General features: G+C 34.5%; 1 protein-coding gene across 2 annotated transcripts in view; it reads right to left on the bottom strand.

The window, feature by feature from the left end:
• Window positions 1–1,925: 1,925 nt before the first annotated feature.
• The window catches only part of LOC136831185 (bestrophin-2a-like), a 302,394-nt gene continuing 282,995 nt past the window's right edge, over window positions 1,926–21,324 (bottom strand). The window contains exons 6-11 of one of the 2 annotated variants that reach the window (XM_067091165.1): window positions 20,526–20,764; window positions 18,066–18,299; window positions 15,357–15,536; window positions 11,778–11,895; window positions 4,592–4,674; window positions 2,476–2,647 (exon numbers count right to left, since the gene is read on the bottom strand). In XM_067091165.1, coding sequence (XP_066947266.1) covers window positions 2,615–2,647; window positions 4,592–4,674; window positions 11,778–11,895; window positions 15,357–15,536; window positions 18,066–18,299; window positions 20,526–20,764 — 887 coding nt within the window. In that variant the 3' untranslated portion in view covers window positions 2,476–2,614. Of the gene's footprint in view, window positions 2,648–4,591; window positions 4,675–11,777; window positions 11,896–15,356; window positions 15,537–18,065; window positions 18,300–20,525; window positions 20,765–21,324 lie in introns of both variants that reach the window. The other variant, XM_067091164.1, reaches the window with a different exon arrangement.

Below are 21,324 nucleotides of genomic sequence, written 5' to 3'. Positions count from 1 at the left end.
TTCAGGCTACATTTATCACCAATTGCAATGCTTTCTGCATTTTTAGTTTACTTCACTTTCACTTCGTATCGTTCCAGCTAGCTGTCCAACCTCTTGAACTCTGCCATCTTCGATTTTCACTTCATATTTGAGAACGAAGACTCCATGCCAGTAATTTTTTTCGTTTCCATATTATGTTATGTCAGTGTTAAGGGCAGCAAATTGTTATCGTGACAGCTGGCTACTTTCTGCAAATACCCACGGGCATGATGGGAAAATATATCAGAAAATATGCCCATATGTACTTTAGAGTATGAAGCATTTAATTCCTAAACATGAAATCTCACTTATAACTTCCCTTAGGTGGGTATAGTGCCATCAGCGCACCACACTGTAGGCATTACTTAAGGTTCTTTGCGGCGTCCCTAAGGGCCCTAGTTGCAACCCCTCTCATTCCATTTTACTGTACCTGCGTTCATATCATCGTACTTCCCAACCTCTCCTGACAATTGTCACAGTGCAACTTGCGAGGTTTACCTCCTGTTACTCCTTTAAATCCTTTTTACTCTCAATTTCCATTTTCAGCGCTGATTGACCCCATAGGTCCCATCGGTTGACCTTTGGCTTAAACTTTATGTTCCATTCCATTGCATTCCATTTCCAACTGAATAGGAGATAAGACCAAGGAGACCGTAGTTCGTTTAAAAGAAAACTATACACAAAAATCCACATAGTTCTGACTTTCTGACATTGAGAATGACGTTGAAATAGAGGTGGCATCCGTCTGGACATTTTGGGTACTCCTTTAAACACGGGCACTCCATAAACATTGGTGGGCATCACCTGTTGACACAAAAAGTGTTGGCAATGTTGTTTTCCTTGAGCAGTTATCACTACTACATAACTAATTAGGTAGTCGGTATCACTTACTCTTATACACTGCACATGCAGTCTAAGAGTGTAATCTACATTGAACTACTTAAACACAGGCTCTCATAAACTAAAGTCTTTTATTATGGAGGTGACGGAAAATATCCAGAACTGATATCACTGAAACTATAGTCGACGCATTTTAAGAATATCACTCGGCCACGCCCACGTCCTCCCTACTACACCCCACCACCCCAGCCTAACCCCTTCCCTCTTTCATGATATTATTCATATGGCTGGTAGCATTGTCCTTATCATGAGCCAGACTCCTCTACCCATCTCCGGATGGGTGGGGGATGGGGGTTGCTTCCCTCTGGGGTCTTCTACTCCCCCCTAGGATGAGCGAGTTGCACAGAGAGAGAGATAGCGAGAATTACCATTTGTGTTGTCGTGAAGATGAAACTTTCAAAAGTATGTTGATGGAACAGTTGTACAAAAATAAGTACCAATTTACAGGTTCCAGAGCATCCTTTACTTATTGAATGAACGGCCTTCCAGTGTTGTCAGTGTCATAGCCAAGCAGTAACTGATATTGTCTGAGAGTGCAGTACGATAATGTCATGCAGTATCTACGGTGCCAGGGGAAGGGGGCGTGGCCGAGTGAGATTCTAAAAATGCGTCGACTATAGTCGTGATTAGCTGAAGCTCTCGTTCCTCACCATCCATTGGTTACAGTGATATCAGCTGTGAATCTTTACTGTCAGTTTCTGAAAATCAGAATGTATATAATTTACACGCATTCTTAAGTGTACATGCTTAAACAGATTCTTCAATAGATATTTATGTGTTCTATGAAGTGAATGTAACATACACATGATTCCATACACTTATTCATACGCACACTCAAGTATACCTACATATATATATATATATTTATATATATATATATATATATATATATGTATGTATATACATATATATATATATATATACATATATATATGTATATATATATATATATATATATATATATATATATATATATATATATATATATATATATATATGGCGAGAGAGAGAGAGAAAAAGAATGCTGCCATGAGACTTTCAGTCAGTTGTATTACATATTGCTTGATTAAAATTTTACTGTATATCATTTGCCCATTGATGAATGTAACCGAAAATTTACGTCAGTTTTTCCTGTTATTTTTTCGTTTCTGTTTTTCGATATATTAAAATAAACATCTTTATTTCTAGTCCTGCAAATTTGTTGATGCATTTATATATATATATATATATATATATATATAATATATATATATATATATATATATATATATATATATATATATGATTCTCAATTAATAATCATAACTACAGTCTAAACGTCCATCATAAAATTTCACCGTCATCCCGAAGAAGTTAGTCAAACACGTTCAATCCGCGTCGCTAGCTCCCGGAAAGAAGACTGATGACGTCACGGCCTCCTTCTGGGTGACGTCACGGCCTCCCTCTGGGCGACTTGCTGAGTCTTGCGGTCTTCTCCGCTAGGAAGAGAGAGACAATTACTTAGCGTCACATGGCCGTGAATCCTCCGTTGGTGTATTGGTTTGGGCGCATCCTGGCCATCTGATGGTCGTTACTCTCGTCTCTGGCGAGGTCTTCCGCGGGGTGGGGCTCGTTCAGCTGGTTCTCAGGGCCGCCGCCGAATCTGGTCGTGGCTACCTGGCCGTTCGGGGCGGCGCTTCTGCAGACGCCCAGCTGATTAAATGAAGGTGTGTATGGTGATCTCAGTATCCTGAAAATGATAGAGGTGTTAATGACTGGAATTGTGAGTTTGGTTTTCTTGGCTATATGTTTTTATTTTTATGACTCAAACTAAATGTTTGCTGGCATCAGCAAGTTTTCATCGTGGCATTATGGACAATAATCCTTGAAATACGTAAACGTTTGCTGATCGCCATACTTTCATAGTGGTATTAAGGGGAATAATCCAGATAACAGGTGTTTGTGTATCAAGTTTTCAATGTTGTATTAAGATAATCCAGAAATGTTTAAATGTTTAATAGGTATTTTTTTATAATTCAAAATTGATATTTTTTTTACAGAGGTAAACGAAATGTGCCTCAATAAGGAGCTGTATTCGACTTACTGATATCCTCGCAATTGTCAGTTGAATAATGTGATTCAAGGAAAATGCCAAATGGCCTAGAAATAATCCTAATTGGTTTTGAGACCACTCTCATAATGAAATTAAACGAATAAGTTTTTAATGAAATTATAGTATAATATTTTAATATTTTTATTAATGTTATATTGCGGCACTTATTCGCCCCCGAAAATGACCATTATACCTCACTGTTGATCTCACTGGCCAATTCTGATAAGCCTGGTTTCGTCAAGTCACTCAATTTGCAGAAGTTCCTCTCTCGAGGGAATCGAGAGAATTAACTTCCGGCCGATAGTTGCTCCGAAGTTTTGGCTTTCCAAAACTTCAGACCAATCTGGTCCTTTTTTTTTTATTTTGTATATTGATTTTTTTATATTTATTTTTTTTTTTAATTATTTTTTAATATTTTGTATATTTATTTTTGTATGTTTTATGTATATTTATTTTTTGAATTTATGTATATTTTTGTATTTTATTATTTTTATTTTTTTGTATTTTATGTATATTTTCATATTTTTATTTTTATTATATTTTGCATATTTATTTTATGTATATTTTTGTATATTTATTTGTTTGTATATTTTTGTATAGTTTTTGGATATTTTGTATATTTATTTTTGTATATTTATTTTTTCATGGAATAATCAAACAATACAAAAACACTCGACTCGCTAACGCAAACGCTCATAAAGCATACAGATATATATATATTTAATTTTAACGATCAAACACCGTAATTTAAGGAACGTTTTTCATAATGGATAATCTAGTTAAGTTTATAGATGTTATGCAAAGCAGAAAAAGTGGAAATAAAATTACCTTTATAGACCAGTTTCTTAGGAATGTTATATTTGGTAAGTAACCTGTTAAAGGGAAATTGTTCATTGTAAAGTTTAATTTTTTTTTGTAAGGTATTTTAAGAATAAAAAATTATCTTAGTTTTATTTTCCCGTTTACCTGTTACGGTTGATTTTTGTATATAAAGTAACATGGGGCAGAATATTGTAGGCATAGATACATACGCACACGCGGGCTCGCATAAACATAACAAATACACACACACACATATATATACATATATATAAATTTATATGTTCCTGTGTTAGATATAAATATGTAAGTAGCTATGTATTGATGTGTATAACATACACATATACATATACACACACACACACACACACACACACATATATATATATATATATATATATATATATATATATATATATATATATATATATATATATAATATTTATATTTATATGTTCCTGTGTTAGATATAAATATGTAAGAAGCTATGTATTGATATGTATAACGGGGTAGATAACAATCATAACTAATACATTAGGTAATCAAATGCATCTAATTGTGTGTATGTATGTGTGTGGCGATAAGTTATAATAATCGTGTTGATATATTTGCAAATGCACATGATAACACGGATGGAATATGCAATTTGCTGGAAAAAACACTCCTTGCAAAATGTTCCCCATCACTCCATACCACTAGTCAGAACCTATTGCAGAAATATAACATCTCACCAAAGAAGATCTTCAGTCGTTGACAACCTACCTGAGGGCCTGGTTTAGGTACTCTGGGTTGTGGTTGTGAATTTGGTTGTGAAGAGGGTGGTGACCATGGCCTTCCGTGGGGTACTGTGAAAAGAGAGAGAGTGAGAGAGGCGTAGGCGTTTAGACAGTGGCGATAATGTGTCATATATTCTCGTGTGCTCGTGCGCAGTGAAACTTCATCCACGACGGAACTCACGCTTCCTCAGATATCAACTGTCAGGTTTCGCAATGAAGACAGTTATTTATCAGTGCAGTATCTGAAGGAAAGGCGCATTTCCTAACTACAAATAATAATACTTTTCTCTGTCACAGTAGTATGCAGGAATTCAGGAGCATTGTCTCTGAAGAGTTAAAACTTTTATTTTTTGATGGAGTTGCATCATTATTTCAACCAATCTCTCCTTCCAGTACGTCAGCTGTTTCATCAGACAGTTTTTAGTTCTTGTCATCGTGTTATAATTTTGTTTGAGTTCTTACAGTTTTGTTTGATTTCTTATAATTTTATCATTTTGTTTGATTTTTTATAAAGGCTATAATTTTTATTGTTCCTTATTCGTGTTATAATTTTATTTGAAATTTTTTTTTTCAAAATTTAGAATTTGCCTGTTTTTACGTCATAAATTAACGTATTAAAATACGTGCCGGAAATAAACCCAAAATGAATTTCCTCAACTGGAATTGGAATATCAAATTTAAACCAAAAGCCAAGCGTTGGGACCTATGAGGTCATTCAGCCTGGAAACGGGAATTGAGAGTAGAGGAGGTTTGAAAGGTGTAACAGGAGGAAAACCTCAAAGCAGTTGCACTAAGAAAGAACTGTTAAGAGGGTGGAAAGTCAGATGGAAGAAAGAGAATATGAACGGAGGTATAGTAAAAGGAATGAAAGAGGTTGCAGCTAGGAGCCGAAGGGACGCTGCAAAGACCCTTAAGTAATGCCTACAGTGCACCACGTGAGGTCCAATGACGGCACTACCCCCTACGGGGAAAATCCATAACTGCTTAGTGTACAAATTTTCTCCGAAGAATGGCCAAGTTGGTAATCTATTAATATCTATTAATTCTGGAGAAACTCACACCCACGTATCTTTCTACGCTTGTATTCAGGCAGATGTGATTGTTCTGAAGTGATTAGTTGATATACTAGCAAAATCCTTCTACGATTCATTTAAAATTTTCTAAATATATTGTTAGATTCATTTTCGTTCAGAGATTATGCTCCTGAAATATGAGGAAGTGCAATTAATTCATCAAAATTATCGGTGAATTCTTTGGAAGGAGATTAAAGTAAAAAAAAATTCTTGTTGTTTTGAATTTAAATGAATTATATTATGTTTACACAAACTACACTATTTCAGGCTTAACTATGTATGCATTCGGATGCTATTCTACAGGGACAATTCTGCCCTCAAATGGAAAACTGCAGTATCTGCAAAATTTTCGAAATTGAGATATGTCACCTATTGGGCTCTTGAAACACTAATACACAAGTTACTGCAGTTTCAGAATGATTCTTCAATGCTTTATTTAGGGGTCTCATTTGCAGTATCTGCAAAATCAGTAGTAAGGCAACGGATTATCTACCATTTTCCTGAGTTTTGTATTTTTGCAGATACTGCAGTCTTCCATTTTAGGGCAGAAATATTTAGCCATTCTGCAAAGATAGCGGAAAATCACCAAGGCTACGCATATAATGCAGGCGAGCGTGGTGATTTACAACGGTAACTATTAAGGGTCAGAAACTACCTATAATTTTTTTTCTTTTTGTGCTTTTGTTATGAATTGGTTTTACTTTCATTGATTATGTAGGTAGATTGTGCTGGGAGGAATTATCTTGAGGAGGAAATGAAAAGATAAGATGATTGAATGCAGGGCATTTCAGGTATATCACGATAAAATTGCACGGGAGTCATTTGGTGTCTTAGGTAGACTTAAATATTTTGTCTTTTTCTCATTCAGTAACATCCTCTAATATATATGTATATATATATATATATATATGTTGGTAAAAAATTATAGTCAGGAATAATGTCAACAACCAAATCAGGCACAGCTTTCAAGAGCGCATCTCTGCAAACATTATTTGATATTAAAAGTTACCATGCGACACTTGTTTATATAGAAGTAAATCCATGCACATTTGTATGATATATGTATATATATATATATATATATATATATATATATATATATATATATATATAAATATATAATATATATGTGTGTGTAAATATATAATATATATATATACATATATATATATATATATATATATACGTACCATATCAGTGTGGATGCATTTATTTCTACTGTATATAAACAAGCATTGCACGACAACTTTCTTAAATGCAAAACAATGCTTGCGGAGATACGCTCTCGCAAGCAGTGCCTGATTTGATTGCTGACATTATTCCTGACTAATTTTCGAATAACATTATTCCATGCAAGTGTAGGGGAAGGGGAAATTGCAGATGATGAAATGAAAAATGTCAGTTCATAAGATGTTTGTTTTATGAAAGACATAGCTAATTATTCCTGCATACTCCATAATTCAACGTTTCTTCTTTGATATATTCAAGATTAATTTCTCAAAACATTTGAAGATTATTATTATTACAATAGTTTAACGAGACCATTAAAATCAGATGCTAGAGGAAAAATGTGAATCTGGTATTTCATATCGAAAAGTAAACAGATCTGTTATTATGATTAACTGTAAACATGCTTCGAGGTCTTCGGAATTCACCCTCTTGCGGGAACAAAGAAATCTTGATAAACATGCAGGAACACTGACGATGACGAAAGCCAAAGAAACATGCAGGATTCCGTAGTAAACATTCAAACACGCAGACAGAGATTTTCATTTCTATAATTAAAGCGAATCGTTTTTTCTTTGGCCTGTGATGCAAAGGCTACGTATTATGATAATCAGTTTAAATCTGTATTAAAGGGGAGAGATATTATTGCATGAAATTTAATTTGCAATCATCTTTCAAACCCTCATGCATCACATGCGAGTGCTTTAGTGATTCCTGCAGTAAAAGCATCAGGAATTCCTTGTGCGCATGCGTTGTACAACAGCCTTTTATGCCTGAGGTTTTGTCTTGCGAGACTTGATTGTGATTTTGAGCTGAGATTTAGAATTTGCAATTGTTGGGAGGAGAGTCCTTGCAAATGCATCTAGTTACTTGTTTTATCTCTTCTTTCTGTATTTCCTGTTTTTATCTTCCTAATTAATAATAATTTAATAATTAATTTTTTAGCTAGGCATCTTTCGTCATTCCTGGACAGACACCTCATTGTTGTGATCTCTTCTTTCTGTATTTCCTAATAATCTGTATCTTTTTTTTTTCTTTTCCAACAACTGATAACTCTTTCTACTTCTTCCTAATAATAATAATAATAATAATAATAATAAATAATAATAATAATAATAATAATAATAATAATAATATATATTCTTTGAAGCTTGAATTTCAAGTCAGTGGCCCCTGTGGTGGGCTTGTTCCGTATGAATAGTGTTCATCTTCTGACAAAATAATAATAATAATAATAATAATAATAATAATATATTCGTTGAATTTCAAGTGCACCCTCATTATTGTTCCAAATAGGATTCATCTTCTGAATGATAAAATAATAATAATACTAGATAATAATAATAATAATAATAATAATGTTTTAAAAATCCACAATTGTCTTTGCATTTTAAGTTAACACTGATGAGGAACACCGTTCAAGTGTTCGAGTATTTTTACTTTAATATATTTACTATATAATTGTGAGATTGTTTTTCACTATCTTCTTGACAACTAATAATAGTTATATTTTTGCTCTTTCAGTGGCCCTGTGGTGGGCTTGTTCCAATATAATGAAAACTAAACTTTTTTTTAATAATAATAATAATAATAATAATATATTTTTGGAAGCTTGAATTTCAAAAAATGGCCCTGTGGTGGGCTTGTTCCAGGAAAAGATCTTCTGATTAATAATAATGAGAAAAATAGAGACTAGAATAATAATATAATCCGTTGATTCCGTTGAATGCACAGCAAATTTCTTGCTGATTAAGTTCAGCTATATGAGTATTCTTTTGAGATCCCCATCTTCTTGACAACTTTTTGCTCTGTGAATATAATGAAAACTAAACTTTTTTTTTTTCTAAAATGCTCAAATTTTTAGTAAGACGGTTGCTCTTTTGTAAAGGTATCTGTTTCCATTGTATTCTTTTTATCTGGCTTGCATGTTATGCTATTTATTTTATAGTAGTTTACTGGATTAAGGCTGTTACAGCCACAGGGTTATGGCTGATTAATTACAAGGAAATTCTGCAGCTGTTCCCGATTTTTGTTGAATTGTTTCAAGACCGCTGCTATATGTAATACAGGAACCCACTCGGAAACAGTATTAACTGTTATGTAGTTGTTATTTTATGGAAAATAATTCCCTTTCATTTTCAGTGTTAGTTTGAGAAATACATCGATTCATCAGGTCGAAATCGTAATTAGTTAAAGGATGGTAATTCGAAAATCATGTTATTTATTATTGCTAATTCGAAAATTGTGTTATTTAGTATTATTAACTTACAGAAATAAGTTTAATGATCGTTTACTGTTTACTTACTACATTAACGCTAACATATTTTACTCCATGCTGACATTAAGACTGAACAGAATTAGTGCATAACTCTGCCCCAAAATGGAAAACTGCAGTGTCTCCAAAATTTTCGAAATTGAGAAGTGCCACCTACTGGGCTCGTGAAACACTAATACACAAGTTACTGCAGTTTCAGAATGATTCTTCAGTGCTTTATTTAGGGGGGTCCCATTTGCAGTACCTGCAAAATCAGTAGTAAGGCAAGGGAAAACTGCTGTATCTACCATTTTTCTCAGTTTTGTATTTTTTCAGATACTACAGTCTTCCTTGTTAGGGCAGAACTATTAGATAATGATATAAATGAGCAATATCTCATCATCCTACAGGAACTTTTGTAGGAGATAGAATGAATGTCAGTATATGTCGTCTAGGTACGATAAATATTCTAAAAAAGGGACCAGAGACCATTTACATTCTACTTGGTGTCTGTCAAAACTTTAGGCCAACCAGTATTACACACAAGCTCATCTAAAGCATTACCACTCCTATTGCGAAATAAATATAACGAAGCAGGGAGATACGAAATGTCAAAGAAAAAGAACTAACCAAAGGTCTGCTGCTAATCCTACGCTACTCAAAATAAATCATATTCTAAAAACGGCATTTTTATTTTCATAACGCTGCCAAATCAGCAAATAACTAAAGTTCGTTCTTGCACACGTACTGCAGTTTTTGTTTTGACTAACCTGACAATAGCGAAAGAATATAAATAGCTAGCAGAAGCAGAATTATGTAAGTGCCTACCAATGACAGGACTAGAGTAATCGCTTGATCATAGTGGGATGCCTCATGGAAGAATTTGATTGGTCGATTTAAATTTTGAATTAGCCAGTGAGATGCGATAGTCTCGTCGAGGGGTTTGATTGGTCGATTTAAAAAATAGCCAATGAGAGGCGACAGTCTCGTTGAGGTATTTGATTGGTCGATTTAAATTTTGAATTAGCCAATAAGAGGCGACAGTCTCGTTGAGGTATTTGATAGGTCGATTTAGATTTTGAATTAGCCAATGAGAGGCGACAATCTCGTCCAGTATGTCGTTAGCGGTTCATTTAAGACTTGCAGCGGGGTATACATAACCTTTAACTTGTCTCTGATTGAACTTGGATGATCCAGTAATAGAAAAATAACGAGAAGTGGAAAGTTAATGAATTAAATACGAAATTGATGAAGTGAACTTGACAATACAGTGTTTCTCTATGCAGTGATAACATTAAATGCTTTTCAGCTTATTTCCCCAAGGTATTGTTTGCATGAATATTCAGGCCTCAGTAACGCTAGCTAAATGTAATCACTAGTCATTAACAATCGCAGCCATTGGCTTTGTAAATATTACATAGATATTTGATCCGTTAATTTCTGGCAAAATGACTGTAATTATAAAGCTATTTATAAAATTCAGGATTATAAAGAAACACGTAAAGTCAAGTCACGTGATCCTATTACTGATTCTGATTTATTAGTATTGGGATAAGTTGATTTATAGTTTGCATTAGACGGCTGTAAAATTATTTATCAAAATTTTCTATTAACAAGCAGGTAATGAAATCACCTTAGTAATTGAATATGAATTTAATTAATTTTCCGTTGGGGGGGGGGAGAGGTTTGTTTATTGAATTTTAGCGCTAACTTTAATGACTTATTTCCTTATATTTTTTATTGCATATCAGAAAGATTGTAGGATGACGCTGGCATTGTCAGAGTTCTGTTATGAAAGTCAAATCAGCCATTTGAAGAATTGCTCAGTCTTTACTGCAGAATAGACATGTACGTCATTTGACTTGAATTTGTGATTCCCTTCCAGTACTGAGGAAAAAATATATGTTCGGCAATTTTTCAAAAAAGGGACGATTTTTAATAAGTTGGTTAAAGCACTACAGGCTGATTTTAAAAAAATAGACACTTTTTTCAAAATAGGGACGATTTCGAGAAGTTGACCGAAGCAGTATATCGTAATTTTTTTTTTATTGAGACAATTCTTTTAAACTGAGACATACTCTTTTTAGATTAAGACATACTTTTTTAAAAATTGAGACATACTTTTTTTTTAATTTAGAGATACTCTTTTTTAAATTGAGACATACTTTTTTAAACTGAGACATACTTTTTTAAAATTGATACATATTTTTTAAAACTGAGACATACCTTTTTTAAATTGAGACATACTCTTTTTAACCTGAGACATACTTTTTGAAATTGAGACACAATTTTTTTTAATTGAGACATACTTTTTTAAACTGAGCGATACTTTTTAAAAATTGAGATATGCTATTTTTAAAATTGAGGCATACTTTTTTTTTATTGAGACATACTTTTATTTTATTGAGACATACTTGTTTAAAATTGAGACATACGTTTTTTGAATTCAGAAATACTTTTATTTAAATTGAGACATACTTTTTTCAGAAAAGGGACGATTTCGAGAAATTAACCGAAACACTAAATCGTCATTAAAAAAAAAAATGAGAGATCTCCCATCTATGATCACGAGGTTACCTCCAATTACTATAACTATCCTCGAAGTGTCCCCATTTTACCTGAAGTAGAATTTTCTTCCGTCTGAATATAACTGATGTCTCCATTATGCCGGGGGGGTGGTGGAGTAGGGCTTAGATTAGGCCACTGTAGCGTTTGGCCGCATAAGCGAGTTATATTCTGAGGAAGAGAAGCAGATGCTCTCTCACTCTTTGATTGATACTTTCACTTCTTCTTTTGAATTTTTATTTTCTCTTTCTATTTTTTTTTTTACTTCACTCACCAGATTCTCTGTAGTTGTCGTATCTCCAAAGTAACAATTTTGTTTAATTCCCTGCGCAGTAATTAAGTTCTAAAAGTACTTTTTAGGAAGTGTAATAAGCCTAGATGGGAAAATATAAGAAAATCAATTTCAATTTTTTCTTGACTTCACTCACCAAATTCTCCGTAGTTGTCGTACTTCCAAAGTGACAATTTTGTTTAATTCCCTGCGCAGTAATTAAGTTCTAAAAGTAGTGTTAGGAAGTATAATAAGCCTAGATGGGAAAGTATAAGAAAATAAATTTCAATTTTTTCTTGACTTCACTCACCAAATTCCCTGTAGTTGTCGCATTCCCAAAGTAACAATTTTGTTTGATTCCCTGAGTGGTAATTCAGTTCTAAAAGTAATTTTAGGAAGTATAATAAGCATAAATAGGAAACTAACTGTTAGGAAAATCAAGTTATTGAATTTACACCTCCCATAAATTTTTCTAGAGATCTAACTGGAAATTAGTAAAGAAAAGTAATGATTTAGCTGATAGCGCTAGGCTTTTTAGTGATTCATTTTTACACCTGACTATTTGTTTATGTTAGCAAAAAAACCTCCACTTTTAGTTAAAAGAAGAAAGCTGTTTAATTTCCCCCTGTTGCATGCACCCGGAAAATCACAATTCATTCGTTGATCATGCACTGCAAGCAACGTCATTCTTGCAAACGAAGCAGTGGTTCCTAATTAGCCTATAATTTTGATAGAAGAAAAGTTCAAGTTTCAAAATGGGAGGAATTACCTGGTCGTGTTTTTGTTGCATGAATCAAATCATGTCAATATTCTTGACCATTTTTATTGATCGAACAATATTTTATTTTTGTTTTACAGCGTGACGGAGCAAATTAATGCTGTATTTTACTTACGAATACAAAGATGAATTTTAATATAGTGTATATCACTTTTTACTTATTTAGATTCCTAGTAAAATGATTTATTCGAGGAAGACAAATCGCTCTTAAAAGATTCATAGTAAAGGCTCTGATAATTTCCCAGTAATTATGTTGTGAATTATTGAGTAGAGTGCTATAATTATCAATGGACTTTTATTCCTATTTACCGTAACGTTAATCATATTCATGTTTTGTAAGTTTGATTCCTGGGATGGTAAATACCTTAGTGAGCACTGGAAATATATTACCTTTACTGCTGTTCACGGTAATATAGGTATATGAATGTTGAGGTATATTTGTGCTTCAGAGAGCATCGCTTTCAAATATGATTGCAAGAATCAACTTTAAAGATTAAAAAAAAATTGGAACAGATATTTAAAACTATATAGCTGTGTTAAACTTACAAAAAAGATTGGTCGGAAAGTTAAAAGGAAATGAGAGAGATGAGAGAGAGAGAGAGAGAGAGAGAGAGAGAGAGAGAGAGAGAGAGAGAGAGAGAGATTGTGTGGAATTCAAATTCAAAATATCTCTGAGAATAATCACCATTGCAGATGATGTCCGTAAACATTAAATAAAAAGTTGAATATCATCAGGGCTGTGGAATTTATCAAATGTTTTATTCTTTAAAGAGCTTTATATAAATCCTGGCGAGGAATATCCAATGCGTTATGAAAGATTAAAAACAGTTAACATAAATCCCACGAGATCAGCAAAATAGTACGTTTTACATGTGAAATAAATCATGTGTTATTTTAATCTTATTTTCATTTCCGCTTAGACAAGTCATTTTATAATAATGATAAGAGGCGTTTCATCTGGTGATTATTAGCAAAGTATCTTAACATTCTGAACATTCCATTGAATTGAAGTGAATATAGAATTTAGGCCAAAGGCCAAGCATTGGGACCTGTGAGGTCATTCAGCGCTGAAAGGGAAATTGACAGTAAAAGGTTTGAAAGGTGTAACAGGAGGAAAACCTCAAAGCAGTTGCACTATGAATCTGTTGTTAGGAGACGGTTCAGGAAAGTAAGATGGAAGAAAGAGAATATGAAAGGAGGTACAGTAAAAGAAACGAAAGGGGTTGCAGCTAGGTTGAACATTCTATTGGATCGTCAAGTGTTCCATATTATGCCATTCTAGACGAGAGAGAAAAATTTAAGGAAGATTCTTCCTTTACAGTCTCTTAGTTGACGGAGAATTTGACTGTGTTTGCCCACAATCCTCAGGAACTTGAATGTAACGTGAAACTTCAAGCAAATTAAGATAAAAAATTAATAGCAATTTTTGAGTTTCGAAACGATTTTCCCGAGATGTACCCGAGTACCGAGACCTTTCCCTGAAAAATGCGGGACGCCATATCTTAAAAACTAACCATAGAATTTTCTTGAAAATAATCTCATTATGTTTCCCACACCCAAATTACTCAGAAATTGCTATTGTGACCTTATCTGACCCAACCTAACCTAATAACCTAACCTAGGGGCATGGCAAAAAACCGGGGTTGGCGCGATACTAGCATACATCTCAGGAATTTGCGTCCGGGTGAACATCAGATGGTTCTATAAACGATGTATTCAGAATGATGTTATTCTATTTGCGTTTGTAAATTCAACTTGAAAGCGAGTTCCTTTAGATTTGTTTTATCTCTTGCTTCGTATATAATCGTCCTCCTTTTGATTTCGTTGTTATTACTGACACAGTGTGGATAAGCTAATCAAGGTGTTGTCAAGTGCGTGTGTTGATGTTATAAACATAGATATATTGATGACGAATGTAGTCTATTTATATCTGTATTTATCTATAGCTGAATCTCTATCTGTCTGTCTATATATATATATATATATATATATATATATATATATATATATATATATATATATATATATATATATATATATATATATACATCATCAATATTTTTCCTATGTATATTGCCTACTTATACACGTATTTGTTCATCATCTTCTAACTGTCTAATATGGAGACGTCTGTCCCCTATACAAGATCTACTAATATTCTCCTAAAATCCAACCTTCTGTCGCCATTTTGATTCCTCAAATCATATTTTGTGTCATATTCATTCAAGAAGTTTATGATTGTTTCCTCGCATTTTTTGTCCAATTCTACCTTCCTAATACAGTATTTTTTTAAAACACAAACTGGTTTTTGCTATCTCCTAATGGCTCCATTTGCCCTTGGGAGACCAAATTTGAAAACTCTTTTTTTTAAAGCCCCAACTTGCTCGAAAAAATGGATAGAATATAGATCATTTTATTTAAGAAAATTGTTATCAGTTTAATGGTATTTGCTAAACAAAGATGAATCTATATCTTAAAATCCTAACGCCCTACGAAAGAGTGAGAGAACTTAGGGCGTTTGACCTTTAAGGAAACTATCGTCAGTTTAATGAGAAGTGTCGACACATCCTTCCATATCCTTACCTTTATTATAGGATGGCACTTTTCATCCTCCGCGTCCTGACACGGCGGGACGATCGACTGACTCTCATTCCTGTGATTGGCGTTCCTGGGGACGTTGTGGAGGCTGTTGTCCTCGTAGAGATGATCCTGAAGGATATCTGGGTAGACCTTATGCATCACGTCCACTATCATGTAGGATATCTGGCGGGAGGTAGGATTGCTTTGCGTTAATAGGATTGCTGGATCATTGTGTTTTAGCATATTGTTGTTTTTAGTGAATGGGATTTTTTTCAGGAGTCAATTTTTTTTTCTTTGTCGTAATGACATTTATTCAGTAGGGCAATAATGGATCATTGCAGAATTTATCCCAAAGTATTTTATTAGAGCATTCTTACATAATAACAGTAGAATTTATTCTTAAGGATTTTTCTAATGCATTCTTACATAATGTCAGTCTTTGCATGAAATTTTTTTAACTAAATATCCTTGTGACCACTAGTCTGACCCCAAAATTGAAGACTGCAGTATCTGCAAAAATACAAATCTGAGAAAAATGGTAGACACTGCAGTTTTCCCTTGCCTTACTGCTGATTTTGCAGATGCTGCAAATGAGACCCACTAAATACTCGTGGAAAGCTTTGATGAATCATTCTGAAACTGCAGTAACTTGTGCATTAGTGTTTCACGAGTCCCAATAGGTGGCATATTTCAATTTCGAAAATTTTGCAGATACTGCAGTTTTCCATTTTAGGGCGTCATAAAAAGCAATATTTTAACCTCCGAAGTCAGAAATATGAGGTTAATTAGATTCTAACTAAAATATGGGTTTGTATAGGCGTAGAGTTTTTCAAAGTTTCCTCACATTCCAATTCAGTGGACAGCTGGCTTTTCGAAAATGCAGTTTATTGGGGATAAAAATGTCTGTCCTTAGAATCTCCTACTAAATTTTCATCAGTCTCTTGTTTAAAAATCAGTTTATTTGGTGGATAAAAATTTTTATCCTTAGAATTTGCTATTAAATTTTCATCAGAAACGTATCCTGTTTAAAAATCAGTTTATTGGCGATAAAATTTTCTATCGTTTGAATCTCCTACTAAATTTTCAACACAAACGTCTTTTTAAAAATCAGTTTATTGGGGCTAAAAATAAGTTTATTGGGGATAAAAATGTCTGTCATTTGAATCTCCTACTAAATTGTTATCAGAGTCGCTTGTTAAAAATCAGTTCATTGGGGATAAAAATGTCTATCCTTAGAATCTGCTACAAAATTTTCATCGGAATCGCTTCTTGTTTTCGTGTTCGCTTGATAAATTAACGAGGCTCAACAGCTTTGATTAAGCCGGCTGTAAATATTCGTCAAGGGGATTTTAATGAGACGGAGAAGATAGGATGTTTTGGTTTTATAGATCTTGGAAACTCCGTAATTTTTTTTTTTTTTTTTTTGGCCTGATTGCGAATATTACTCTCTATTCATACGTTTCGCTGAAACTTTGTTAATTACTTAATTTTTTGTTTTCTGTAAAAGAAAACTGTTGTGCCGGCTTTGTCTGTCCGTCCGCACTTTATTTTGTCCGCATTTTTTCTGCCCACCCTCAGATCTTTAAAAGAAACTATTGAGGCTAGAGGGCTGCAAATTGGTATGTTGATTATCCGCCCTCCAATCATCAAACATACCAAATTGAAGCCCTCTAGCCTCAGCAGTTTTTATTTTATTCAAGGATAAAGTTAGCCATAATCGTGCTTCTGGCAGCGATATAGGATAAGCCACCACCGGGCAGTGGTTAAAGTTTCATGGGCCACGGCTCATGATAGCGAGACCACCGAGAGATAGATCTGTTTTCGGTGGCCTTGATTATATGCTGTAGCGGCTGTACAGAAAACTCGATTGCGCCGAAGAAACTTCGGTGCAGTTTTTACTTATTTGTAGGTAAATATACCATTACGAAAAATGAATTTATACAGTCACATTATATAATGTTCGTTCAACAATAAGCCGTTTTCGCTCATTCACACTTATATACCTGTTGAATCGTGGATGAACCTCTGTTCCGGATGACTTCCACATCGCTAGCTTACAGAGAAGGCTTACCAAGTAGCCTGCCGAGCTTCCCCACGCACAGTGCGCCACTCACCTCTCATGCGCGCATTCCATTCTTTTGCTTCCGAGATGCTGAATCCCTTACTTTCCAATATCTTTTTTGGTACTTGATCAGTTTATTCCTTTGTTGGTCTTTTTCACCTCGTTTCTTTCAAAATCCTCAAAATTTGTAGGCTGCTCTTTTCATCAAGATATCACCTTCCATTCTTTACACATTTACATTCAGATTATATATATATATATATATATATATATATATATATATATATATATATATATATATATATATATATATATATATATATATACATATATATATATATAATATATATATATATATATATTATATCAGTATCAATATATATATATATGTATGTATGTATATGTATATATTATATATGTTTATATGATAAATAGATAGATAGTACTTAGCCAGAGAGAGAGAGAGAGAGAGAGAGAGAGAGAGAGAGAGAGAGAGAGAGAGAGACACAAACCATGACAGATCTTTCAGACAACAATTCTTTCACTTTCACCTTACATCTCTCTCTCTCTCTCTCTCTCTCTCTCTCTCTCTCTCTCTCTCTCTCTCTCTCTCTTCTTCTTCTACTTCTCCTTCTCCTTCTCCTACTTACCTCGAAGTGTCGATCCAGAAAATCGTTAGTCTCGAAGTCATCGTCATCATCACCAAAAGGATTCAGCAGCGACTCGGCCACCTTGAGCCACCCCATGTAGAAGATGAACTGGAGGAAGGTGAAGATGGGGATGTAGAAGTCGATGTCGTGGTTTTCGTAGCCCTGGTTCGGGTCCAGGAACTGTCGGCCCAGGATGGAGAAGCCGAAGTACGAATAGGTTGCCATGGTGACGACCTGCAACCGTGAAATGTTAGGTTAGTTTTGGTTAGTCAACCGAATTCAACAGTTTTTCCAGCAATAGGTCGTTTTCGGGAGCAGAGAGTGGGTCTTTAGAATTAGAAAAACATCAAGTTTACTCTCCGTATGGGGCAGTGCTATTAGTGCGCCTCACGCGGTGCACTGTAGGCATTACTTAAGGTTAGTTGCGGCGTCCCTAAGGGCCCTAGCTGCGACCCCTTTCATTCCTTATACTGTACCTCCGGTCATATTCTCTTTCTTCCGTCTTACTTTCCTCAACCCTCTCCTAACAATTGCTTCATAGTGCAGCTGCGAGGTTTTTCCACTGTTACACCTTTCAAACCTTCTACTCTCAATTTCTCTTTCAGCGCTGAATGACCGCATGGGTCCCAGCGCTTAAATTTTATATTCCAGTTCCAATTATCGCTTTTGATTTGTTTTTTAGTATTGTACATGGTTTCATCATGTTCTTTCCCGGTAATATGTTTTAAATTTTTTTAGCGTGATTTCTTTTTCACGTTTATTAGTCTTTTTTTTATTTTTTTTTCATTTTATCTCATTTCCCACATTTTCTGTTTTCATCATAGAAGGTTTATTTTCTCTTCCCCAATAGGTCATCGTCCGCACACCGAACGAGTCATTGGGTCTTCCATTCGGTCGGCAGAATTTGTCGATAAAAGCAGGAGGAGAGAGAGAAGGGGGCCGGGGGTGGATGATCTTAACCGGTAATTAGTGGGATTTCGGTCTGTGCAATCGTATGAGCTTCATTGATGATTCTCTCTCTCTCTCTCTCTCTCTCTCTCTCTCTCTCTCTCCGAGGTCACTCGGTACCCGGATTTGCCTCATGAATTCCTGTGAGGATTATTAGACTGAGGATTATTAGACTTTGTATTCTAATCATGGCCATGTTTCATATAAATGTTTATGCATATGTATATATGTGTATGTTTATACATACACACACACACACACACACACATATATATATATATATATATATATATATATATATATATTATATATATATATTATGTGTATATATATATATATATATATGTATACATATATATATTATATATATACATATATATATATATATATATATATTATTTATATGTATATTATATATATACACATAATTACATACATACATAGGTACATACATATCAGGCAAGAGCTGATGTTTTAACTTATTGACATAATGGTAAAAATAAACAGAAATCATTAGTCTGTGAAGCATATAGTTTCTTCCAGCAAAAATCTCTCTTCTTCATATAAGGCGGGAAGCCATCTTGGAATCAAACCGCAAAAATGTTATCAGTGTCAATTTGCATCAGCCTGAATGAGGTCAGCAAGTGGATATATGCACTAAAAATTCGTAAGGAATAGATTAAAAATTTATGTAGATGTTTTTATTGCAAAACTAACAGGGGTACCAACACCACTTCTTGAAGAATTCATTATTGCAAATATAAAAAGAAATGGGACTAACATTCTCCCGTTCACTTGGCCCGTAGGTGTGTACTGCCTTCAGTATGTCTCATGAGGTGCACTGTAAGCATGACTTGAGGTTCTTTGCAGCGTCCCTTCAGCCCCTAGCTGTAACCCCTTTCATTCCTTTTACTCTTCCTCCGTTCATATTATTTTTCTTCTATCTTGCAATCCACCCTCTCCTAACAATTGATTTATTGTGTAACTGCGAGGTTTTCCTCCCGTTACGCCCTTCAAACCTTCTACTCTCAATTTCCCTTTCAGCGCTGAATGACCTCATCATAAGTCCCAGCGCTTGGCCTTTGGCCTAAATTCTGCATTCCATTCCACTAATATTCATAAAGAAAATCGTTTAAAACTTTATGCAGATATTTTGTTGTTAAACTAGCAGGGGTTCCAACAGCACTTCCTTCAAACTTCTGTATTGCAAATTTTTCATCAGTATCAAGCTGAATGAGGTCACCCAGTGAATATATGTACTAAAATTCACAAAAAAAAAATTTAATCCATTATGCAGATATTTTGTTGTTATACTAGTAGGGGTCCCAACATCACTTACTGAAAAATTCATTATTGCAAATTTTTCATCAGTATCAACCTGATTGAGGTCACCCAGTGAATATATGTACTAAAAAATTCACAAAAATAGTTTAATACATTATGCAGATATTTTGTTGTTAAACTAGCAGGGGTACCAACATCACTTACTAACAAAAATTCACAATTGTTCACCTGAGTATAGACAAGCGGGACGCTCATCGTGTGGTACTCCTGAAGTTTGCCGCAGTTGTACCGCAAGTTGGTGATCTCGTGGATGATGGCCTTCTGGGCATAGTCGTCGGGCACCCTGCCCTCCTTCCGCGCCCGCACCACGAGCAGGCTGGCCCACACCAGGGGCATCCAGATCTTGTGGTGTCTCGTCGATTCGTCCATCATTTCGAAGATCACCTTTTCACTGTGGGTCAGGTATCCTGTGGGATGTTGAATGTTCAGTGGATGCACTGAGTAACTGGTAGGTCACATGTTTGTTGGATAAGACCTAGTATCAGTGATTGGTGCACATGTTTGCATGATAAGACGTTGTGTTAGTAGCTGGTGCACATGTTTGAATGATAAGACGTTGCATTAGTACCTGGTGCACATGTTTGTATGATAAGACCTAGTATCAGTAATTGGTGCACATGTTTGTATGATAAGATGTTGTATTAGTAACTGGTGCGCATGTTTGTATGATAAGACCTAGTATCAGTAATTGGTGCACATGTTTGTATGATAAGACCTAGTATCAGTAATGGGTGCACATGTTTGTATGATAAGCCCTAGTATCAGTAATTGGTGCACATGTTTGTATGATAAGACCTAGTATCAGTAATGGGTGCACATGTTTGTATGATAAGCCCTAGTATCAGTAATTGGTGCACATGTTTGTATGATAAGACCTAGTATCAGTAATTGATGCACATGTTTGTATGATAAGACATAGTATCAGAAACTGATGCACATGTTTGTATGATAAGACGTTGTATTAGTA

The sequence above is a fragment of the Macrobrachium rosenbergii genome, chromosome 48 (assembly GCF_040412425.1).
Source record: "Macrobrachium rosenbergii isolate ZJJX-2024 chromosome 48, ASM4041242v1, whole genome shotgun sequence".
In the NCBI taxonomy this organism is placed as follows: domain Eukaryota; kingdom Metazoa; phylum Arthropoda; class Malacostraca; order Decapoda; family Palaemonidae; genus Macrobrachium; species Macrobrachium rosenbergii.
Note: the sequence above shows the minus strand (reverse complement) of the source record. Positions and strands in the feature narration are given on the sequence as shown.